The 25,614-nt window shown below is 40.7% G+C and overlaps 1 protein-coding gene across 1 annotated transcript; it reads left to right on the top strand.

The window, feature by feature from the left end:
- The first annotated feature begins 218 nt into the window (after nucleotides 1-218).
- On the top strand, nucleotides 219-25,410 carry reps2 (RALBP1 associated Eps domain containing 2). Its single transcript, XM_023272892.3, has 19 exons — nucleotides 219-611; nucleotides 7,466-7,589; nucleotides 8,048-8,223; nucleotides 9,683-9,791; nucleotides 10,079-10,185; nucleotides 10,280-10,421; nucleotides 10,505-10,568; nucleotides 11,414-11,582; nucleotides 11,687-11,740; nucleotides 11,994-12,072; nucleotides 12,536-12,607; nucleotides 13,059-13,107; nucleotides 13,217-13,353; nucleotides 13,636-13,697; nucleotides 13,862-13,951; nucleotides 18,569-18,655; nucleotides 18,759-18,892; nucleotides 21,206-21,311; nucleotides 24,163-25,410. Exons 1-19 carry the CDS (start codon nucleotides 432-434, stop codon nucleotides 24,229-24,231), a joined length of 2,010 nt encoding a protein of 669 aa, XP_023128660.2. The 5' UTR covers nucleotides 219-431; the 3' UTR covers nucleotides 24,232-25,410.
- The last annotated feature ends 204 nt before the right edge of the window (nucleotides 25,411-25,614 follow it).

Raw genomic sequence — 25,614 nt, 5'->3', positions numbered from 1 at the left:
TAAATCTTCCCTAAGCTCTTTCACGGATTCATTTTTAATTATTTCTTTATTTAAAGACTTCATTAATTGTTAAACACTGCACAGCTGTAATATGATACATCATGACAAACACGGCACAGTAACTGGTAATAAAACAACATTTAATTGATTATTTTTATAGGGATTATAATACAGCAGCTGCTCTGTCGCCCCCTGCAGGCTGACGGTGGTGCTGCTACAATCAGCCACAATAGGCGGTAGGAGTGGACGAGCAGGCAGCAGTCTGTCTGCACAGATCACTGATCAGAGGAGGTGAAACCAGCCAGCACCACCTGCTAAACCCTCCCTTCTCCTCTTCCTCCGGCTGGAAACAGGAGCCGGTGTCCGGGTTCCAGCATGTATTGATCTGTTTGCTTGTTCTCCGGCGGATCCTCCATGCGTCAGCCCCGGGAATGGAGCAGGAATCCGGTGCGGCGTCCACGGGGAGTTTCATCCCCCTGAACGAACACGAGCAGAGGTATTACTCAGGTCTCCACGGTCTGTGCCAGGCGGACACTTCGGGAAAACTGTCGTCCGGCAAAGTGGCGGAGCTGTTCAAGGCGTCTCAGCTGCCTCCCGAGTCCCTGCATAAAGTGAGTGTCTGCGGCTGCATCACATGTTCCCCGGAATGAAGCCGCTGCTGCTGCAAGAAAACCTCACAGATCTGCAGGAGACACTGAATGATCAGTCTGAGGTCTGCTGGGTGTGACAATGAAGCGTTTTTTTTCCATTGTAGAGCTGCTTTCTGGTGCTGAGAGTGAGACAGAGGAGTCACACACCTCCTTTCCTTTAAGCCCTCAGTCATACTGGAAGCCTCCTCACAGATCTGCAGATGTCTCCTCAGCACATCAATAATCAGCCTGCTGATCATTATAGGAGAAAACATGGATATTATAGTTAGGTAGAAGACAGGTTTTTAGTTCTGGTTTGCTACCAGCCTCTTTATTATTGTGATCCAAGGAATCCCTGTGTAGATGCTGGTGTCGATGGTCATCTAACAGGACGAGTTAGGTTTGGCAATTTTATTCCATTTACTACACTTCCACTTAACATAAGTGATTATTTTAACAGTGATTAAGCCGTCAGTCTCTTTCTTGGTTAACTGATAGGCTGTTTTTATAGTCTGTTGGCCTTTATAAGAGGAATTACAGGTTTTCTAGTCTTTTATAGACTTCAGGTTAGGCTTTTAGTTTTGATTTGCAATTTCTGTTTACTGTTGTGATCCGAGGAACTTCAGATTAATCTGTTGTCGGTGTCATCTGACAATAAGATTTTGGTCTCAGGGGTTTTGCATTTTTAGTCAATTTACTACACTTACACTTAACATAACAGTAATAGCTTTTAATAGAGATTCAGCTTTTTTGTCCCTTTTTCAATTACCTGGTTGACAGTTTATATAGTCTGTTAGTCCTCACAAGAGAAGTTATAGATTTTATAATTAGGTGTAAGGTTAGACATTTAGCTCTGATTTGCAAGCGTTTATCTTTGTGTTCAAAGGAATTTCAGATTAGCTTTGCATTACAGCTGTTGTCGGTGTCACCTGACAGTAACAGCTCAATCTCTAAAATCCATTTAGTACCAAACCAGTGGTTTTGCAAGTTTGAGATGACTTATTATTTTTAATAGTGATTAAGCTTTCGGTGTCTTTCTTGAATAACTGATTGTTTTGATAATCTGTTGGTCCTCATAAGAGAAATGGCAGATTTTGTTGGCGAATTTAAGGTCTGACTTGAGTTCTCATTGATTAAAAGATTATAATGATTAAAGGAATTTGTGATGTTCCAAGGAATTTCATATTAGTCTTGCATTGCTGCTGTTGGTGTCACTTGACAATCAGAGTTTGGTCTCTAAAATCTGTTTTTAAAAGGACCCACCGGTGGTTCTGCAGTTTTAGCACATTTGCTACACTTACACTTAACATGATTGTGATTGTTTTTTAGTGAATAAGCTTTTAGGCACTTTTTGATTACTTGGCTGACTCTTTATATAGTCTGTTTGTACTCCTAAGAGAAGTTATGCATTTTATAATTAGGTGTAAGGTTAGTAATTTGTATTACCTGACAGTAGGAGTGAGGTGTTTAAAATCCATTTTTAAAGGACCACACTAGTGGTTTTGCAATTTTTGCCAATTTACTACACTTACACTTAACATGACAGTGATTATTTTCAATCAGCTCAACTGATTGACCGTTTATATAGTCTGTTGGTCATCATTAGACAACATGGTCTGGGCTTTTCTGCCTTAGTGATACTTAAAGCACTTCACAATGTTTCCCATTCACCCATTCAGACACAGTAGTAGAAACAGAGCTGCCATCTAAGAAGTTTGCCTGCCATTGGGCAACTTCAGGCTCAGTGTTTTGTCCAAGGACTCTTCAGCGTATGGATGGGCTGGGGATCAAACCATCAACCTTGCGATTAGTGGATAACCCACTCTTCACCTGAGCCACAGCCACAAATATGTAAAACTACAACCGCAGAATTTGAAAAACATTACAAAAATATGCATAGTTTGAAGTTAAACTCACAAAAGCACTGGTGTGGTTCTTTAAGTTTCAATCTACTATTTTATTCACTGATGCTTTCAAAGTCTTTTCAGACAGAGTGAGAGTCTAATTCATACCATGTAAAACTCAAAAACTTACTTGCAAGTTAGAAATCATGATTTAAAGGTTGATACCAGACATGCTTGACAGAGAATTTATTAGCATTGGCAGTGTTAAACTGTTCTGGCTCCAACATAGAAGCACCAAGTCATTTTGCTGACCCATCACAAGAATATATAAACACATTTTTCCAGCTCAGATGAACACAGCAGGTTGCCGTCTCCGTTCAGGCCACTCTCCGTCCCGAGGGGTCGGCTCCCGGCGATGGCAGCCTATTGTGTCTCTGTGTGGGTGTCAGGAAGTTTGGCATTGAGCTGCACTTCCTTCCTGTCCGGCCTGGATCGCCGCCACCATTTGGAGGTGATTGACACTCAGCCTTCAGAGCTGTGTTTGGAGCTGCTGCAGGATGCCTGCAGGATCACTCCTGGAGTCTGAGCTGACTTCTAGGTCACTGTGTCACACAGAATCACAGAGCCCTTTATTTCCTCTCAGTTGTACGATGAGTTAGATGTGATGTTGTAATTTGGCCTTTTTAAGTTTTGCTGTTGTTAGTCTCTAATATTTCACAAAACAAGGACATTTTCCAACATGTGTTAAATGTGGAGGTGTGCTTTGCTGACATGTTTTCATAGTGATCACATTTACAGAGGAAGGATCCTGTTGTCTCACCTGTGTTTACAGCAGATAAGTGGAAAAACATGACATTTCCTCCTGCTGCGGTGAAATCAGTTGCTGAGCTTATTACAATGACGTGCACAGACTTTAGATTATTTTCTCTGCTAGCTATGCAAATGTTCCCCCATGATATTTTGCTGTGGGAACATGATCACAGCCACAGCAGCCATTCTGAGTACACAGTCTTTAGTGATGCAGATCAGCGTTCTACCTGGAACTTGTAGTAAATATATGAAATTACAGAATAAATATGTGAGTTTTGTTGTCGGGTTGTAGTTCAACTCTTCGGTATGTGTTTGCACTCAGAGGCACGTTCACTGATGTGTTGACAGATATGGCTGCCAAACCTGTCTAGTTGCATGAGTTGTTGGTTTGTGTTCTGGTTGCGTTGTTGTGACATCCAGGTATGACGGTTAAAGTGTTTTTTGCAAAGGTGGAAAAAGAATCCAGATCTTTTAGTGAAAGGAGCAATGTAAAAAAAATACAAGTTCTGCATTTATACTTCCAAGTATTATCAACAAAATCTACTTAAAAAAAAATAAAAGTATGAGTTTCATCAACCAGCCTGGACATTTCCTGTGGTGTCTGGCACTTGGAAGTTTGATGCTCCGTCAGATTGGGATCTGGAAGTTTGGCGGTCTGGTCATCACCTTCAGCTCTTGTCATGTTCCTCTCGCCGTAACTATGTAGTTTTTGCAGTGTTGCAAGGCATATTGTCCTGCAGGTTGAGGCCACTGCTGCTTGGATGGTGGGCATAGTCTGTAGCAATGTTTACATGGGTGGTATGTGTCAAAGAACCCAAGGTGTTCCAGCAAGCATTGCGTAGTAACGAGGCAATCAATGTCGTAAACTTTACCTTTCAGCATTTTCAATATTGCAGCTGATCAGTCGATATGCAGTTAGTAGTTTAACAGACTCATCAAACATAATAGTCTGACTGCATTTCACTATTGTTCTGCTACAGGGAGGAAAAAGTATTCTCTGGCTTGTTTGTATTTCTGTAAACCAATCACAGTCATCATGGGGGTCCCTAAAAATAGCGACAAGTGGAATTGTTTTGGTGGAACATTCGCATGCAGGCAGATGAGCACTGTGATTAAAATGGATAATCCACCAACACCGCCCTACTGCACGACCCAAATCCTCTGCCAAACTTGAAATTTTCTGTGTGGTTAGTTGTTGCTTGGAGGTTGTTGTTGTTTCCTGTCGTGAAGAAAATGGAAAGCAGAAGCAGAATTGAGCAACCAATGGTGGACTTATACCTGCATCCTACTTCCAGTCAGTCAGACTGGTAATTTGGTGCAGTGATTCACAACCAAGGGATCAGATCCCTCATAAGAGTCAAAGGGTAGATCTTAAAGGGGGTGCTTGCTATCTAAATTCTGCTTTTTGTGGGGAATTAATGGACAATTTGACTTTTTTGGACCTTATACAGTTGCCTAAATAAAAAGATAGTGGAACTGTTAGCAGCTAGAACAAGACAACAGGGTCCAGTTTATGCGCCACTTGGAACCACTGGTTTAGTCTTTGACAAAGAAATGTGTTTTATGCATCTGTCATATGGTTTTTAATGTAAAAGCACAACCTGAAAAGCAACCAGAACTATATATTTTACATAATTGTAAAGGAAAATGAATGCTTCTTTTTATGGGAGTGGAGTGCACAATTACACACTACTGGTGGGTTCCAACATTTGCTCAAACGCAGAATAAGCACTTCAGTCTTGGTTTAATTAACTAGATGCTTTTATTAACATTACAGAAATGATACTGAAGCTGTTCAACACTGCTGTATGTAATCAGGTATTAGTTAAATGGTGCAATTTACAGTACCAGCAGGCTTTCAGTTGTGGCACATGCTGATCTGTTGACTGGGAAAGTCTGCTGCAAAATTTTTAAAAAGGTGAAACCTTTGTCAGATAGTCCCTTCTGCTACAGTAGCGTGGCTCATCTTCCATTCTCATTCGCATTAATTCACAAGGCACATGATTCAGTGGTGGCATTACGTGTGCTGAAATGTGTTTGGCAGTTTTCCATCTCCCTTAAATAACTTTGTCCCTCAGGCAATAGATCTGACCTGTCAGTCTGGTTCCTCCAGGCCTTCACCGTTGGCCCTGAAAAAATCCCATCATCAATCTTTCTCCAGTGACCTCAGGCGCACTCAGCAACACTGCAGACCTGACCCTCACTGTCTGCTCAGCATCTCACCAGACTGCAGTTGTTTTGGAATTCCTGTCCCTCTGAAAGCTGCTGAATGAATACAATACAGGTCAAGCAGAAGTAATGTCTCATAAGACAATATGAGCCACATGCACTCAACCGGCCCCTCAACCTCATTAGACAATAAGTATTAACAGCACCCCTGTCATTCCATATTTCATAAACACATACCAGCCATTGTGTACTAAAAAACGTCTTTATGTGGGGTTGCATAATATTACACTTGAGTGGTTGACTTAAAAGGAGATTTCTGGATTTTCTGTGTTTATGAAAAACGTGTTTGTGTTAGATAACTTGTGTTAATCCATTGTTTCCACAAGAAAATTGACAGTCTGGAATCTGTCAGTCACTCCTTTGTGACTTGTGCTGAAAAGACTTTATTTAGCAGGATGTCTTGTTCCATATAAGCCTTTTTGGAATGATGATAGAAATCAGTGTTGTCTTAGTGAGCTGCATGAATGATCATAGATAGAAGTTGAAGGATGAACTCTAATTCCTTTAGAGTGATTCCAATTTGAAGCTAACAACTAATTAGTTTAGCCCTGTGATACCACAACGTGTTGTTTGTTCACATTGGGTTTAGTGGGGATGAAACCAAAGAGATTCAGTACAATGTGCTCCTTATTAACTTATTTAGATGATGCTGATAGATGGTAGGTGCCTTTGAATAAAGCCATGCTACCTGCACGGCCTCCAATCACACAAATACAGGACTGTCCGTTAATATTGGCAAATTAATAAACACTTGTTTGATAAACTACAGTGTAAAAGCAACAGGGCTGTGGTCAACCAAAGAAAGTCTTGGTCAAGTGAAATCGTACCCACTCTTAAACCAATCAATCGGTTGCCGGGGGAAAAATATTTGCACATTATCTCTACATCGGGTAAATGGACCACAGAGTACTGAGAGCTGTCTGCCTGCTAGACTGATTCAATCATAAGTAAACATAAAACGCTGTTGTTTGCAACATATTAAATCATTTTACCCACATTATTTATACTGAAATGATAACAACAGACTCCGAGCTGACCAGAATGGCAGCTTGTACCTGTCCATTAGCACATATCGAGAACTATCATTCTATTTAAGTGGTAAACATTTTGTTGAAAACTTACAGTGGAAAAGTAACTAACATGTCTTGACAAGAAAGCAAATATGCATGTTGCCGAACATGTTTAGGCCTGTCTTATGTACAAATCTAGTTTGAATAGTGTTTATATTTGGGTTGATATTATCTTCACATGCATAATCTTAAACAAATGTGTCAATAAGCAAATTATTCGGCATTTCCATAGCAAAGAAATACTGATTAGTTTCTAGGAACGGGTGGAAAATGAGCTGAGGGTAATATGTGAGCATAGTATATCAGACACCATTAATACTTCCATGGCAGAAGGAGATCATGGTTTTTCTCTGTATTTTAATTTAAGGTCTGCAGAAGATCTAAACTCAGTTATAAATAGTTTTGCTGTTAAAGAACCTGCTTTATTTCTGCCAAAAGGCAATTTAGTTACATTTCTGTGATTTCTTTTCTGGATTGTCCTACATAATCCTAATCTCCTTTGGCCCCCCTACAGCAGTCATTGTACCTCCAATCAAAAGCGTACAGGATAAACAGATCTCACTGTGCTGCTTATCCCTTACATAGTGTTTCTTCAAGCTTTACACTGTTGGCAGAGCACATAATTTTGTACCAAACAGTATCTTGATCAGGGTGTAAAATAATCACATGCTCAAGGCCTGGATGGATTGTGTTTCAGAAAAAAAGGAACACACTGCAGGCAGTGTGAAAGATGAGATGTATCAGAGAAGCAGATTGTTAGAAACAAATAATCAAGTGAGAACATTGTTTCGGGTGTAATTATAGACTCAACTGCTTTGGATCAACTGCTTAGGCCACGCTTGTTCTCTCTTGGAAAATGACCCTGTTATTGTGTCTTCTTCAGGTGACCGAAGTGTGTGGAGCTAAACGTCTGGGTTACTTTGGTACTCCTCAATTCTATGTGGCCCTGAAGCTGCTCGCAGCCGCCCAGTCTGGTCTGCCCATCCGCCTGGAGAGCGTAACAGCCAGTAAGTCTGCTGCTCCCAGAGGAGGCGTCTTATGAGAGCAAAAGGGGATCAGGAGATTATCTTAACGTGGCAGGATTTGGTCTAATCTGGATGAAAGGGGAGTCGCGTGGAAAGGGCTAAGTGGGTTTGCCCTTATTACAAGAGTGCACAATCAGTCGCACCCCAACCAAAGAGAAAATCTGTTTTCCCCACAGCACCACATAGCTGGATGGATTATTACAAGAAGTATGTTCAGAGGTTCATGTTCACTGTAGTGTGTAGCAGCAGCTCACCTGTAAAGACGCTCATCCTGATTAAATCTCACATTCTAATTCTAGACGTATCAAAGGTCATCAGACAGGAAGCTGCTGATCAGACAAAAGTTGAAAACAAATCTTTTTTATATACTAGTGTCGAGGGGAGAAAAAATCTACAAAGGTAAACAAGAATTAAAAAGTGTCCTAATGTTGTCTCTGCAGATCTACCTCTGCCCAGATTTGTTGGGCTGAAGAATGAACCAGAGCTGCGATATCCAGCCGTCCCTCCCAGCATTGACACTCAGGGGGCTCAGTGTGGATCAGCACCCACTTCTGTTTCCTGGACTCCAGCAGACAGGAGCACCTTCAGACACCTGGAGGCCAATGTAGACAAAAAGGTGATTATTACTCTAAAACATCCCACAAGAACACAATGTGTGGACTGTGATCTGAGATAGGTTTGAGTTGCATACATGGATCACTGTCACAGATATGTTAGTGCAAGCTGTGTAGTCTGGCCACATTCCAGTGAGCCGTAATCACCAGAGCAGATATACCTCATTGATCAGAGATTAGAAAAGAATGATCAGCCTCACTCAGGGTAGCAGATCAAACCTAAACATGATGTGGATGCCAAGCACAGTTGTTCAGTGTCAGCTTAAAAAACAGAGCAGGAACATGATCCTCAAAATTGCATGTCTAATGACTTTCCTGACCACAACTTGGCAGCTCCATCAAAATTTGACATTAATAGCATGCATTTGACATATTAGTGCCAGTTTAAAATCACACACATCAGCACAACATTAAAACACTGTTTCAATGAAAGTAAGTGAATAACCTTCATTATCTTCATTATCTTGGATTATATTAGGCAGTAAGTACACAGTCGGCTCCTGAAGCTGGAGTGTTGGAAGTAGGACAAATGGCCTCATGTGAGGATCTAAGCAACTCTGACAAGCACCAAATTGAGATGGCTAGAAGACTGGGTCAGAACATCTCCAAAATGGCAGGTCTTATGGGCTGTTCTTGATATGCAGTGGTTAGTACCTAAAGTGGTCCAAGGAAAGACAGCTAGGGAGCCAGCGACAGGTTCATGGGCACCAAACATCCACCAATGCATGTGGCTGGCTGTGTGGTCTGACCCCATAGAGGATGTACTGTAGCAGAAATGCTGAAAACTGTAATATTGACGATGATAGAAAGATGCCAGAACACACAGAACATCGCAGCTTGTTGCATATGGAGTTTGTGAGCCCATGTCAACTACATTACACTGCTGAAAGTGCCTACACTGGAGACCCGAGCATCATAACCTCACCATGGAGCAATGAAAGAAAGTGGACTGGCCTGATGAGCCACGATTTCTTTTGCATCATGCACACAGCTGGGTGCCTGTCATAGTTTCCTTGAGGAAGATATGGCAGCAGGATGTATTCGACTGAGGCAGTGTGATGCAGGATGTGAGATGTCCTGGAAAAACAAGTTCAATCCATGGAGGCCTCAGGACGTAAAGAATCTACTGTTCATCTTAAGATGTTTTTTGTCCAGTCCCTGATGGGGGCACAAAGAAAACCCACATAATCTGAGGCAGGTGGTTTTAATGTTGTGGCTGGTTGGAGAATTTTTATTCTGCATTCTACCCAAACATTGTCCCTGGCTGTGCTCTGGTAGCCTATGGGCTTAATGTCCCAGACCTCTACCACTTTCCATTTAATTTCCTGTCAACAGGTTTCTTGACCTGCATTTGACGAATACATAAAATACCTTCAAGGATAGTTGCAGAAACATGATCCTCAACAGAGCGTATGTGTTGGAAATACCAAATGTTTTAATACTTTCTTCTTTTGTTCAAAGGAGCCTTGGTCTCCACCACGATCACCGTGTAGTTCTCCACCTCGGTCTCCGCTGACTTACCACAGCTACCAGTACTCCAAGCAGAGAAATGGGGTTGACTCACAGATTGGTGAGACAGTTGTCAGTCCTGCAACAGTACAGCAATTTGCTTACTCACTTGTATTATATAGTAGAATTCGATGTGCAGAAATGAAAAAGATGCAGTCGTGTGTGTTTGCTAACTGTTTGACACCTGTTCATTCTTCCAAACTCTGATTCTCTCTCCTGGTCCTTTTGACCTGAGTCTGTCATTCTCTCAGATCACATTTTTCAGGAGTGTAATCAGCAGGAAATCACTGCATGTCAGCCTCAGGTTTCTCCTCCAGCAAAGCTGTGTTTTTCTCCTCTACCCTGCAGCCTATGAAAGCAAACATTCCTCGCGGCCGATCGTTCAGCTGGAGCAGCACTCCTCACCCAGCAACTATGGGACCAAACCCACTGTGGAGCAGCAGGCCATGACTCGGGTAAGACTACGTTTTCTTTACATTACAGCTAAATTTACCTAATGTCATTTATATTATGCTACATCTTACTTTGTGTTTCTTTATGTCTGCTCAGGCTTCCTCAGTAGAGAGGCTCGATCAGCAGGGCCTCGTGGACTACACTGACGATGACCCCTGGAGGATTACAGAGGAACAGCTGGAGTATTACACTAATCAATTCAAAACCCTGCAGCCTGACCTGGGGGCTCTGATTCTGGGTAATAACACCCCACTCACTGCACCTGTTTCTAGACTGAAGATTGTGCTTTCAAAAGTTTTACCCCCTGTTTGATTTTTTCAGGAGCTGTAGCAAAGAACTTCTTCACAAAATCCAAGCTCCCAATACCGGAGCTCTCCCACATTTGGTAAGTGCTGACTCACTGTGTTGTGTGTCCTTGTTCTGTTCTGGTGTCGGTTGGGTGCTCAGCATGCCCACTGAGGCAGAGGCCTCAGTGCAGACCTCTACTCTACTCTACTCTACTCTACTCTACTGTGCTGTGTTGTACTAAGGTTGCACCACAAGAATATTTTGAACAGTTTTAAGCCTCATCCACACGTACACAAGTATTTTTAAACAGGGTCTTTCTATTTTGTCTTCAAAAACAATGTTCAGCCACATGAAAACCCAAAAACACACGTGAATAGCTGTCAAGACCAAGCATGAAAAGCAGACGATGAAATAACGTTAACCCTAATGCCAGGCTACCAGCAGGGATGCAAAAGAGGGAAATTACATGTGAGGATTGATGGTAATATCTCTATTCTGCAGTATAGTGGGACAGTAACTGTACACATATGTACAAACGTTAAAAAAAATTTGCATTTTTTCTAAAAACGTAAACCAGTTTACTTACAGTTTCTTATATTTGTCATTATTGACACTCTTAATAAAACAGTCGGTCTCGGAGCTTCAGTGAAAAGCAACTGGATTTCCTTTTTTTTAAGTTCTTCAAGACGTTTCATCTCTCATTGAAAAGGCCTCTACAGTTCTAATTTCTTACTCAGAACTGAAGAAGCCTCTTGAATAAGAGGGGAAGTGTCTTCAGGAATGTTTAGTGAATTCCAGTTGCTTTTTAACTGATGCTCTAAGGATTATTATGACCTAGGTGACTGGGAATCTACATGGATAATTCTGAATTGTTGTTTGGGCTGTAATTTTACAGCTCTTAGATTTTGCAGATATTCTTTGTCTTTCCAACTATTTTTTTAGGGAGTTGAGTGATGTGGATAGAGATGGAGCTCTCACTTTCTCTGAGTTCTGCACAGCCTTTCACTTAATTGTGGCGCGCAAGAACGGCTACCCTCTGCCAGAGAGCCTCCCTGCAACCCTGAGGCCAGGCTTCATGCAGTCTGAAGAGGACATACCTGAGACTCCTGAAGTGAGGAAACACAAGCAACGCCATTCATGTTTGGGTTTTTTGTTGTCTTTTTTTTAGGCCTTCTTCAGAATTAAGCTCTTTGTAATGTGTGCTTTCTTTGGCAGAGTGCAGAGCCTTTAATTGTATTTGAGGATACAGAACCGAGGCCCAGTCAGATGGTAAGACAGATTCTCAGAACTTCTGCCAGTTTTTAAAAATGTTAATGTGGAGTCCCTCTTTGGTCCCTGTAGGGGGCACTAACAAGCTAAACATGAGATGGACCAGCCCAGTCCAGGAGCCGCAGAGTCCCATCAACATGTTGAGCTTAGAGTAGAAGCTAATACTTCCTGAAACACATCACACTCTTTCCATTATTTCTGTCTCTTTACAGACAGTGATGGAGTGTTCTATATGTGGTCTATGTTTGTTTAGGATCGAGGCGTTATAGAGAGACTCCAGCCAGGCTTGACCACAATCACACAAGATGTGAAGGAGGAATCCAGTAAACAAGGTAATAATACTGATGTAGAATTGCCTTTTATTGGAGTAAATAATACTAACTCTTTGAATTTTGAAGCCAGATGCAAAACTGATGCACCTTTGCTTGAATGAACAAGGTACAATAAGAAGCTTTTCAATATTCTTTTTTACTTTCTTTCAGTTTTCAAGCTACAAAACAGAAGGTGTCAGTAAAGCATCAAATATATATAATCAGAATCAACATATAAAGTCTTCATACTGCTGTCCCAGCTTGTACACGTATATAAGAAACGGACAAAAACTGATTTCATTCTTATCACACACAATTCTGACCAAATTAAAAATGAAAATAACACTCCACTGTTGCAGTTTATGCAACATTCAAATATATCCACACGCTGCCATCATTACTCTATAAAATCTGTGCATACTGAAGTCTTGTGCTCTTTATGTGGTCATTTCTGAGGCTGATTTCTTTATTGCTGTGTCTGCAGATGCAAGTGTGCAGAGAACGGGGACTCAGGAGAAACAGACTCTACAACTCGGTGCTTTTCCTGAGAGACCAGGTGATGCTGAGGATGATTTCTCTGTTCTGGAGTACATCTGTTTACGTCATGTGTTGCAAGTTTCAGATGTGGCCACAGTCAGAGGGTACCACAAATGCTTTAACACTTTATGTACTGTACTTTCGCTACGTTGGGAATCTTTCCTCTTTTGTATAATGTTATTGTTAATTTAAGTGTGACTGAACTGAGACTGGAGCATGTCTTTACAGGAATAAATGCATTTTGACAGCACATGGCAGCGTTTAGGCGTGTCAGAAGGATGTAGCATATTTTGGTAATTAAAGTATCTGCAAAAATGGCAGCGATGATTATGTGCTGCGTAGATTGAGCTGCTTTACATGAGTGAAATTACAGTTTGTGGATAACAGGAAGTTCTGCTTCTCATTTACAGCCCCTCAAACAAGAGCAAAATCCTGGCACACCTTTGTTTACTGTATCCTCTCTCTCACAGAACCACCTCAAGACCTGGACCCACAAATGAGGACAAAAACTAGACCAAGGTGAAGATTACTCCCCTTGCACCACACGAATGAATTTAAAAATATCACCTAATCCCACAATGCTCATCGTTATATTCTTCATTTAACCATTTATGTGACCTTCCTACAGGTCCTACTCCAGCACTTCTATTGAAGATGCTATGAAGAAGGCAGAAGAGCCTCCCACCCCTCCGCCTCGACCACAGAAGACCCACTCCAGGGCCTCCTCGCTGGACCTCAACAAGCTCTTCCAGCAGGGAGCTCCAGGTATGATTCGCATCCACAGTTTCACCCAGATCCTCCCAAAATATTAGTCTTTTTTTTAACACAGGAAGTGTGAACACGAGCAGCCAGAAGCAGCAAAGTTATTGTGTTTTGCTGATGGCAGTTCTCCTTTCATGGGGGACAAAAGCAGAAATGGAGATGGGTGTTTTTTATTGCTCAGTATGAAAGGTGAGAGGCTGAAACTAGCATATCTGTGTTTTAAAGAGTGAAACCTGACTCAAAGCGTATGTGTGACATTGTTAATGTAAAACCTTTGGATTTTAGGGGTGAAAAGTGGATGGTTGCTGCCTCCTCCAGCCCTCCCTCCCAGACCATCAACCTCACAGGTAAGTCTTGTTCCATTACAGATTTCAGCAGCAGCAATCAATGCTAATTATATTGAGCTAACAAAGCTTTTCTTGTTCCTCTGACCTCCAACAGTTTAAATGTCTCATAAATTAACGAGGAAAGACAGCTTTGGTTAATCAGTACTTTGCACCTCTCTTGTCAGGTTTCTCATTTTATCAACGTTTCAGAGGTGCCTCCCCACAATAAGGTGAAGCAGCCGAACTTTGCAGACTTCAGTCATTTCAGAGAAGAGGTGAGCATGAAACATGATGTACGACTGAATTTCCTCCTTGATTTGTATCGGTTAGAGCTTGCATATATAGCAAGCAGCAGCACAGTTTGTCTCAGCAAAAAGGAAAAAATAAAGCAGGCAAAGTAAAAATTGCATTCCTAAAATGTCAGCGTTTTCCACTTCAGGCTTTTCCATCTCAGATGTTGTGCTGTAAATCTGTCGCAGAGGTTGTGTTTGACAAATATACGAGCCTCTATTTCAAGGCACAAAGAAACTCAAAGGTTATGACATACATCCGTACATCAAAGTCTGGTTTTGTGGACTGCAAGTAAATGAAGACATGACAGATTTATTTATGGCTGAAGTGACGTGTTGCATGTCCAGTCACAACTTTGGTATCCAGACCAATCTATACTGGCACTGTGTTATACCACACAGTGATCCAGTGCATGATTAGCAGCCTATTTTTTAATATTCTAAACATTTTAAAGGTTGTAAGAGAGAAACCTCAAGCAGAATGTAATCATATCATCCAGCTTGAAGAGGGGGTGTCACCATCTTCCAGCAAATTAGGTTCGATTGAGTATAGCACATAAATTATTCAAGCTCTTCTGTAAAACCATATGTTTAACATTTTTTTTCCTTTTCATAGAACCATCCAGTCAGGAGGAGAACTTCCTTATTCTCTTTATGTCATTTTGGTGCCGCTCTGTATGAGAACCTTTAACATTTCCTCTTTTCCCAGTGGGGAGTCTAATCTAGGAAGCACGGGCAGGCACCATATTAGGAAGTAGTATCCTCGCCTGGTTAATGTCCTTCAGAACTGACTTCATAGTGCCTCAACCTCCACCACATGTGCTGCTCGTTAAACTGTACTGACATATTTATTTTCATATCAGCTATTAGAGCCGCTCAAATATGGCAAAATAATAATCACCATTACTTTTGGTCATTATTGAGATCATGATTATTTAACACGATTCCTAATTAACACTGAAAGTAAAATGCATTTATTGAACTTAAAACAAAATGTGTTTTTTCAGCAGAGGATTTTCTTGAATATATGAGATGTATTTTAACTGAAGAACAAATTAAAAAATAATAAATAGGTAAAATAGCGTCTATTAGTTTAATGCTTTTTGACATTGATTCATGATCAGTTTATTTTGGCCTTTTTGTCAATAATTTACAACAATAGAGTCTTTCATGTCAAAGTGGAAAAAAGACTCTTTCAACTTGACAGTGTTTGAGCCGTTTTTTGGAGAAGAATGCTGTAAAATTGCATTTCTAGTTGTGCAGAGCTGATTAAGACTCAGCCACATTGGCTTAACGCTGCAATTGCGGCATGTGTAAATACTTTTTTTTTTTTTAAATGAATTGGCATTACTTTGGAGGAATCAGTTTCCACTTTGACATGAAAGAGGTTTTTTTTGTAAATTCTTGTTAAATAGCCAAACTAAATTGACCTTCATTATTGACCATCAATTCTGTGCCCAACAGGCATTGTAAATAAAATATACAGACATTAAGTGGACAAAATTGCCTGTAAATGCAGGTGAAAAAAAATCCCCATTTCCCATTTTCAAAAGGTTTGTACTGGCACAGCTTTTCACAGTGTTTGTTTGTCGTCTTGGGGAACAGAGTGAAGCATTGTGACTCCAACCTTCTGGCGTTCAAGTGACAAACCAGATGTAGTTTTAAGGTGAAAGGCCACAGCAGCTCCTAATTTTATTCAGACAGACTCAGTCCAGCCTCCCTCCTCTCATGGTGTCTGTTGTGTACCTCCTGTGCTGTCTTTGTTATCACTTGTGGTTGAGGCGACCTTCTACTGCTCTCACTCTGCTCTTGTATCCGTTACTTTCTCCTTTCCGTCACTTTTGGCTGTAGTATCAGCGTATTTTGTTCTCCCTACATGATGTTTTACTTAATTAAAAGCAGCCCCACCAGATGATCCCAAAGGTATCTGTGCCCTGCATGTATATTTTTCACTTAGTAAGACAAACAGAAACTCAAACCAGCCCAAGCTCCTCAGAGAGACGTTTTACATGAGTGAACTATAGGTGTCGTTAAAAATAGCTTCCTTTACATAAAATATGTTGGTCCTAAGGTAAAGGTGAATATTTGATACCGGGTTTTGCAGATGGCTCCTGGGAGCAGTTAAATTTGGCAGCTGTAAATATATATACTGTTCATTATTTGTGCATGTCATTCAGTTTTGTCGTGTATTTAGTTAAAAGGTAATAGTAGGAACTTCAGTGTAACTTAATTAAAATCAGCTTCACTTCACTCTGTTACTTCACTTTATATAACGTCACGTGACTTCAGTCAAATTCACCTCAGTTTGCTGTATTTAATCAGCCTGTCTTTCCCCCACCTGCACCGTTTACCTTAACTTTGTTTTATTTGTCTTAATTTGTGTCTCACTTCACTTGCTGTTACTTCATTTAACTTAAAGCTACTCTTCACTTTGCTTCACATCAGTTAATTTTGTTTCTCTTCACTTAGTTTACTCCAATTCAACTCACCTGCCTTAGCATAAATTAACTTAATTATTCCTTGTTTAACTTTATTTAGCTTTACTTCATTCTCCCTTTATTTAATTTACCTTATTTTGACCTTCATTTTATTTTCCTTTGCTTTCACTTTGTTCTATTTTTTCACTTACATCAACTTCATTTAACTTCAACTTTATTTTGCTTTACGTCTCTAAAGCTTTTTGGCTTTGCTTCACTCATTTTTACCCTTACTTTATTTCACTTACCTTCACTTAACCTCACTTTAATTCGATTGATTTCACTAAAAGTTACTCGATTTCATGTGACTTACCTCACTTATTTTTCTTCACCGCACCTCCCTTTTTTTAAACTTCACTTTCACATTTTACTTCACTTAAATTCACTAAAATCTCTTTTCTTTGCTGAATCCCCTCCTGTCTGTTTGTGTATTTTGTATTTTGCAGCACGACACGTCATAGGGGAAATAAGCAGTTAGCACCATAGGGTGGAACTTTCTGTATTCTTCTTCTTCAGAATCATTTTCATGTATGAACATGAATGGCTGAATTACTGTAATATTACAACTTGTTATTGTGTAGCATAGAGTAGTTTCACAGTGTTTGAACAAAGTTGAAGTTGAGCTGGTGTGCTTGTGCTGCAGCGGGGTGATGAAGACTTCATAGATTCACAATCTAGAAGACATCAAAGCCATTATAATGTAGGAAAGCATTATTTTCACAGAGGAAACTTCTAAATATGTAATTTTGATGAGTTTTTAACAGATCGTTGTTTGGTAAGTGACCAGAGAGGGACATTGCCTTTCCTTCACCCTTGTTTTATTTCACATACCTTTCTTTTTGTCACTTTGCTTCACGTTTCCAAACCACAAACCTTCATAGTGACCACAGCAGGGTCAGTATAAAAGGCAACTAAAACACTGAGTCTGGAATCAGAACAGAACTGCTGCCATGTCATCTTTGTATTTTTTCTAAAGCACAGCAGAATTGAAATCATGTATCTGTCAGTGCAGCTATCATCCATGCTTTCAAGGCCCACTGTCTCCTCCTGAGAGTAGGTAGAGTCAGCATCGATCCACCGCAGAAGTTAATACATTCAGACTAAAAGTCAGACAGGGTTGAAACTGTCTCTTTTCCCTTCCTCTGCTGTATTTACAAACCTCACTCATTGTGCAGTTTTAGCACAGTGACCACATAGTAGAGTTGTAGCGCACATAACAGCTTCAGTTTCACCTAGTTTCCAGTAATTTGTGTTAAATTAGGCCAGTTGTAGGAAGCCAGAGAGTCTTGGTGACAGTGATGGCACTTGTGTAACACCAGCCTTCATCCTGCTGGAGTAGAACATCCATGACCTCCAGCTGATGTGACCACACATACAGCTAATGGGTTCCTGTGGTTCATTGCCACTGTAGCAACTGCTACGGTGCCTTTATAAGTTTCCATGCTGTGGTTGCATTTCACATCCAACGGGGCAGCAAATTTCAGAGCCATTTGGTAGCGTTTCTCAGGAAAATGCATTTTTAGGCTTCATGGGTACAAATTAAAGCAAGGGCCTGTTTAAACCATCAGGAAAGCCCAGACATCTCTGCTGCCACCACAATGGAGAGAGCAGCCCTTAGAAATAATGGAACCTATTCACTGAATGCAACATTAACAGATGGGGACAAAGTGTCTTCCACTTCTGCAATAACTAAACTTGTCGTCTTGCCATGAGCCAAAATTAGCAACTTTATTGTGAAGGGTCCGTCCTCACACTTTTGCACTATTAACCTCTCTGCTGAATGAGCACAGGTGTTGATGCATTAAAGTTTATGTCCAAAAGAGAATGACGGCTGAAATTCAGCAAGGAGATGCAATAAAACTGAGGAAATCCATCCTCTGAGCAGGCAAGAAGTCGTGTCTGGAGAGCACTACATCGTGGTCCCTGCAGGGAAGCTGCTGATTTATCCACAGTCCTGCAGATACATTTCATCCTCCCTCTTTATAGCAGCTCCCTCGTGTCAGTTCACCTCATCACGACATCAACACTCTGCTCTTTGTGGGGAGAAATCTTTTGAACTAAAGCTGACGTCCAGGCTAAGTTTTACTATCATTTAATGTTGCTTTCTCCTCTGTTTGTGTTGCAGGAGGAGAGCAGTGTGAAACCTGAAGAGCAGAGTCCACGCTCCAGATTTGGACCGAGTACTGAAGACCCGACAAATCAGTCAAAACAGGTCAGAACTGCTGACAGACACGACATGCGAGAGCCCGGCTGCTTCTGCTGCTCAGGTTTCTGTTGCGATGAGCTGTCAGACTTTGTTTCTGTTTACTCCTCAGGACGTCATCAGCTCTTCTCACAGTCAGGCGCCACAGAAACCAGTTCGCAGGAAATATCACCCAGAGAGCCAAAACCTGGAGACTCCGCCTCCGCCTGCCGTGTCGTTTCCTCCGGCTGCCAAAACGAGCCAAAAGTTAGTCAAACATTCAACGCTTGAAATTTTTCGGTGTAGTCAGATTGAATTCTATGATGAATTTCATTAAGCAACAGTAACTAGAGCAAACAGCAGTGGCTAAAAAACTTCCAGGGAAGGTGACTTCTGTTAAAGCTGGTATAATTCATTTATGTTCCAGCAATGAATCAAATGACTCGATGTAATTTAGAAATAGCGATGAACCCAGTGAGACTGATCGCTTTGTGAAGCCTTTCATGTCTTCACACCGGCGCAGCTTTGGCCAGAGGCATAAGGCTTTTCTCATTTCTCTATTTTGTGCCACTTCGTCTCCTCCGTCCTCCACCCTCCTGCCTGTGACCCAGAAATGTATCTTAGCACGCCATTTTGAAGGATGGCTGAATTGCTAAAATGCATCTTGAGGAGAAGGGAAGCTTAGCGGAGGAGCTGTGAGTGAGAAAGCACACTTTTCTGCAAAGATTTGACGTGAAGTAAATAAATAAATAAATAGGCGCAGCTGGAATATACAAACCACTGTGGCAGCAGTATGTCAGGATAATATCACACAATCATAATATGTGCCACTTTATTTATATAGTGCTGTTTCATGTGGCACTGCTCTTTAATACCTCCCAGAATGTCTTAAATAAAAATATTATGTCTGACTTCTGTTCATTTTTGTCACATTATGAGATGCTGTGCATTTAATTATAAGTAAATATATACTTTAAGTGTCATTAACACTGTTTATCGGGAAAATATCATAAAACACAGCAGCACAACAGGTGATGCAGCTGCACCAAAAATCATATTTAACTGACTTTAAAACTACTTCCTTGAAGTTAATGTCTCCTTTTAATAAATGCCTGTAACTTCAACTTCTCTCTCCTTGTTTCTCTTCCTCGCCTCCCTCTTTTGCATGTCAGGTTTGAGGCACTAGGAGATGAGGGAAGGAATCGAGGATGTACAAACTGAGAATTGAAAAAAAGGGATTATGTTTGGGGCTGTTCATCCATTAGCACATCTATCTGTCCCATTCTTGTAACTGTGTTATCTCTTGGATCAGGCCGAGGGGAATAGCTCTACATTGGCACAAATGTTTCCTTGGACTCAATGTTTAACTGATTAGATTTTGGTCGTTAGAGGTCAGTGTGATCTCACAAAACACATTTTTGGTAGCAACTCAAGAATTCAGGCACTAATTATGAAAAACTTTCACACCAGTATCCACTGAAAAACTGATGAAGTGATGACCTTTTACATCCAAAAAGACAGGATGCATGTCTCGGCTGATACAGATGTAAATTATAATTTGATTATGTGGCAGAGGGACACAAACACAAGTCGTAACTGTAGTTTGCATCTTCGAACTTGTTTAAATTCTTCAGCCTACAATATTAAATCCCTGCCTCACTCATTAGCATCGTTTTCCAGCATTTCTTTCAATGATAAAAGCGCTGGAAACTCACTGTCTGCCACCAGCTCACCACTAATGGCAGATAAATAAAGTTAGCAGCTGATTATGAACACTGTGAACAAATTAGAGGCTGAAGTGGCAAAATAATTTGGTTGCAAACAAAGCAGAGACAACGGTAGAGTACATATTGGACTTGCATTAGGGTCGACAAAAACGTAAACCCATAAAAATGCTAATGACGCACAAATAATTGAATTTCAATTCAATTCAATTTTATATTTTATATAGCGCCAATTACAGTCAAATTGTCTCGAGACGCTTTACAGAACCCATATGCCTGACCTCCAGAGCAAGCCAGAAGGCGACAGTAAGTCACTGCTAAAATGTTGGCCTTATATGCTTAATAGTAAGGCAATGTCAGTTTTTACTGTTTGTTGAAATGCCCCCTAGTGGCCAATAATATTAATTGATGCAGCACAATGAATTCTTCTACGTACACAGTGATCGTAAAACTGATGGAACACACCCAGAGAGGGGAATTCAGCAAACATTAAGGCGCACCCTGACTCACCATAATGACTCTAGCATGTGTGCTTCTGTCTCCTCATTGACCAGACAGCTCAGTGAAACTGTCAGTGCAGTAGAAGGTGGCTATCAATAAACGGAGACTCCGAGCAATGACTGGTTGACTGATGTAAAGCTGCGAGGATCTTTGTATTGACCTTTTAATGCGCCTTGACGCCGAGTGACACAGTCCTGTCTGAGAGTTGATTAACAAACACTGTGCTCAGCCCTGAGATAAGATAGAAGGAAACAGAGATTGTGCATGCATCTTATGCCTTTTAGTGATGTTATGCTATTTTGTGTTCCTAAACAATGTATTTAAAAGCTGATAATAATGAATGACGTTATTTCAGACTGCTGTCCAAACAGAAGAGGGAAATCCAGATGGCGATCCGTAAGAACAAGGAAACCAATGCAGTGCTGACACGCCTCAATAGTGAGCTCCAGCAGCAACTGAAGGTGAGTTCATTTTCCTTTTCCTTAGAGCACAACACAGTCTATGCACAGCGCTTTGCTAAACTAGTGTGTCCATCTGTGTGAACTTTCTGCCCTTAGGGACACTGAAATGTAAAAACCAACCCTGCAGCTCATGCAAACCTCATCTAAAAGGCTGCATACTTGACACACAGAATGTGCTTTTAAATCTGACAGTTCAATCAAACAACACTGCATTTTCGAGCGTGGTGGTGGTAACGCTGTTTCCAAAAGCTCTCGATTGTGTGTCAGAAGTTGAATTGTGCTCATTTGCAAGTGACAGCAAATGCTCCCGCCGGTCCAACTTGGTGAAAAGCCCCAAGCTCCACTGTCTGCTCCTCGACCCATCACTCATAGCTGAACTAATGGCAAAGACTTGGCTGTTTGCATTGGGGATCTGCCTGTGGCGCTCGCGCTCACATTTGGAGCACATGCTGCATGCCTGTCGTTCTCCTCGTAAATGATCCAGGAGCGAAACCTTCACGCTCTCATGCAGCGCTTTTATAGCTTCAATACAGCAGAGAATAAAGAATAGAAAAGGAGGAGAAGAGAAGAGAGCTGGCAACAAATGACCTATTTTTCTGACATTCTCAAATATGATCCAAACAGGTTATTTGATTTCACAGATTTCAAGGTTTTATAATCCTCTTCTTCTCTTTGTATAAGGTCATGTGGGATGATATTTATTCCGTCTAATTCTGCTACTCCCTCAAAGCATCTGTGGAATTCTGCAGAGAAAGGCATATGTGTCTTTATATAGACTCAGGCCTTGTTGAAATACCAAACAGCCACTGGCATCCACAACTGTGTTCTTCGAAATAGAGCCTGGGCCGGTCAGGCATCCAAATACAACAGGGTGTGTGAGTGCAGAGAAGAGGCTGGATGGAAAAGCGAGAGCTCTGCCTTGACTTTGCCCGGAGACAGTTCAAGAAAATCTTAATGAAATCTCCACAGATCAAAAACAGACATTTTGGTATCGATTACAGCCTGGCTTTTTACTTATCCCCAAATTTGAGAGTATTTGTAAATATTCCAAAGCGTCTATTACTTTAAGTGAAGTTTCACTTCAAAACTGTGATGTTCAGAGAAGATAACTTGGCAATTATTGACCTTTCTCATTACGTTTAGCATGGATAGTCAGGATCCTGTAGCACTGCCAGTGGTGGAAAGTAACTAAGTACATTTACTCAAGTTTGGTACTAAAGTACAGTTTTACAGGTATTCATGCTTTACTGGAATATTTCCCTGTTTTGCTACTTTATACTGTCAGTCCACACATTTTATAGAGACATAATGCACTTTCTACTCCACTACCTTTATCTGACAGCTTTAGTTGCTTTTAAGATGAATATTTTACACAATGGGTAATCTAACAAGCTTTTACCATTAAATTAGATTTTAAAAAGTGGTTTCCAACATTTTTGACTTCTTCCAAAAAGCAGCGTGTAAATCAGGATCAAATTTCAGATGTCAGAGTTGTTTACAGCTCCACCAAATAGTGATTTTTCACTCTCACGGGGTTTCATTTCAACAATGTTCCACTGAAAATCAAACATCAGAGACAAAGTTCAAAAACTGAAAACATATTTGTGTATCAGAACTCTCCTTCTTTCCTGACACCTCCGATTTATCTGCTGTTTTTTTTATATAAAACTTGACATAAAGTAGTTTGAGCTGCAGCAGCAACATGCTAAAGACACACTGATGCTTCGGTATTAATGATATAATGATGCCATATATCAGTCCAACAAACCCAAAAATTTACTTAAAAACTTTTACTTAATGTCTTTTTTTCACGACTTAACATACTTTTACTTAAGTAGGATTTTTCTTGCAATACTTTTACCCATAATAGAGTACTTTTATATTGCTGTATTCATACTTTAGCTTAAATAAAATAGGATCTGCAACTTCTTTCATCACTGAACATGACCGTCAGGCAGGATTTTGAATGTCACTGCAGGCCTTTTGCTGTGAAATTTACAGAGCCCTTTTCATTTTTGATGCTTCCCTCCTCTGCTGCCAACCGCAGGCCAAAATATCAGCTCTTCATTCACTGTTCCTCCAAATCCAACAAGCACATTGTCATAAATTTTTAGTTTAGCAGTGACCTTTTCTCTAGTGCGATGTGGGGAGTGATGCTGGAGCATAGCCATCTATCAATGCTGTATATGTTCCACATGCACATCATAATCTATTCCATGTGAGGTGGCAGACTCTGCTCACCTTGTGACCTTAAATACCTTTGGAGAAGCTCTGGGAATAGATCCGTTCATGCTGTCATATTTTGGGGTGCAGTGAACGTCAGGGGCCACTTTAGGGGATTAGTCCTGTTACGGACTATGGTTGCCATAGCAAACAGGCCGTCAGCTTGAGTCTGCCGCTGTGCTAACATGGCACTGGACGTCCCTCAGGGGGCTACTTATTATCGCCGCTCCCTGCTGTGCTGAGCTTTGTGCTTTCTTGTGAGGAGCGACAAGGTCAGGACCCAGATTCCAAATATTAATGCTAAACATATTCTACATTCATGTAATCTATTGCACATTTTTGCTGACTGAATCGACCCTGCGGCTTTTCTTGTAGCGCTACCTATAGGACAAATGTACATTTTTAAGCGTAGCTCCTGTAAAATGTACATACTAGCGTGATCCTTGTGCAGCACGTCTGCTGATGTAATGAACATTGCAGCCTTTTGGGGCCACTAGCAGAGTTTTAACCTTGTTCTCAGCCGTCGTCACCACGGCTAACAAAGCAAATAACGTTATGACCGCCTGATGTGCAGCTCTTGCTCAGACTCCAGTGATCAGAGGTCGTGTTTTCTTTTGGTCGGCTGCAGGTGGTTCACCAGGAGAGAGTCACCTTGGAGTCCCAGCTGGAGATCCTGCGGCCTTTGGCCTCGACATGACCCAGCCTGAGGTCTGGTTAGGGTCCAGTTACCAGTCCTGCACCGGAAAACATCGGTTTCTCTGTTTAACATGAATGTTTGAGGAAAGACGCAGAAAGTTACTGGGTTTGTTTTTTCATGAGTACAGAATAAATGTTAAAGGGCTTGATTCAACAAGCAGGGATGTTACTCTTCTTCAAATAACAGCTCCAGTCCCACATCACATGTTACTTTTAATGATGTTTGCAAGAATAAACCATGCATTTGTAATCACTGTATAATATAAACCTGTAAAATATCATGTTTTTCATTCTGACATTCTAACTTATTTTTGGATTTACTGTTAGTTTCTCCCATAGACATTCTATTGTTTACAATACATGTAACAGTTTGCACACATATTGTCATGACTGATAAATGTTTGTTCTGTGGAAATCGTCAGAACTGAAATCCTCCCTGTTTTTATATACATGTATATCCCCGTATGTGGTCTAAAGCAAGTGATGGTGCTACAGATTACTGTTTCAATCTTATATTTCTTGCACTTGAAGAAAAACAAATGAAGATGCACATTTGCAAGGTTATGCTTAATGTTAGATACCGCCACATTAGATATGAGCTGATTTTGGTTTAGCTAAGCATTTTAAACCTGCACAAAACAAAAGGCTGTAGCAGTGGCAGATGCGGTAATTAAGACAATGAAGAATGTTGGAGCTTTTCACACTGGATTTGTATGAAGTATGTACATTTTACTTGATATGTTGTTCCATCTTTGACTTAAACACTGTCTGTTTGATTTTTTTAATCCAAGATATTTTTATTCTGACCAGCATCCCTACAGTCATAATGATTTTACTCATATTCAAGTTTAGAAAAAAAGATTATGGTTAAAAAAAGAAAATAAATGAGCACAATGTTCCTCATGTTTTGCAGGATAGATTTCAAAATAGCCAATGTCTGGTCAAGCAGATGTGGTTTTGGTTTTATCTATGCAGAAATGCGGTGCTGCTTAAGCTTGCTTTAGACCATTTTTTCCACACAATTGATGGGTCATGAGAGGTGGTTGGAATACTTGATGGCATGCCTGATACTGCATGTGAGCATCGGACTGTAAATTAACCTGACTTTGTGCACAACTGATCTCTGGGTCGAAGACAGTAATCAAACTAATCAATAAAGTGGTCTATTTTTACTGCTTGATTGATTCTTTTATTATTGTTTCACCTTTTTACTGATGTGTACAGATAACTTAATGTTGTTTTAGGCGCCATGAATGTAGACAAAGGTGTAATTTATCATTAGCTCCCCCGATAAAAACATGTTAGAAAAAGACAACTTGTTTTGAAGAACTGCCATAAAGTTACTAATGGATGGAAACAACACCTTGTGCAGGCGCCAGTCTTT

Source organism: Amphiprion ocellaris, chromosome 2 (assembly GCF_022539595.1).
Source record: "Amphiprion ocellaris isolate individual 3 ecotype Okinawa chromosome 2, ASM2253959v1, whole genome shotgun sequence".
NCBI lineage: Eukaryota > Metazoa > Chordata > Actinopteri > Pomacentridae > Amphiprion > Amphiprion ocellaris.
The sequence above is the reverse complement of the archived record's forward strand: the minus strand, read 5'-3'. Positions and strand labels throughout refer to the sequence as shown.

What these genes read in the sequence shown, in the direction of transcription:
- reps2 (XM_023272892.3), top strand. Translation starts at nt 432, where the DNA reads ATGGAGCAGGAATCCGGTGCGGCGTCCACGGGGAGTTTCATCCCCCTG. An exon ending in CCTGGGGGCTCTGATTCTGG is followed by an intron (nt 10,422 to 10,504) that starts GTAATAACACCC and finishes TGATTTTTTCAG; the next exon opens with GAGCTGTAGCAAAGAACTTC. An exon ending in TCAGTCATTTCAGAGAAGAG is followed by an intron (nt 13,952 to 18,568) that starts GTGAGCATGAAA and finishes TTTGTGTTGCAG; the next exon opens with GAGGAGAGCAGTGTGAAACC.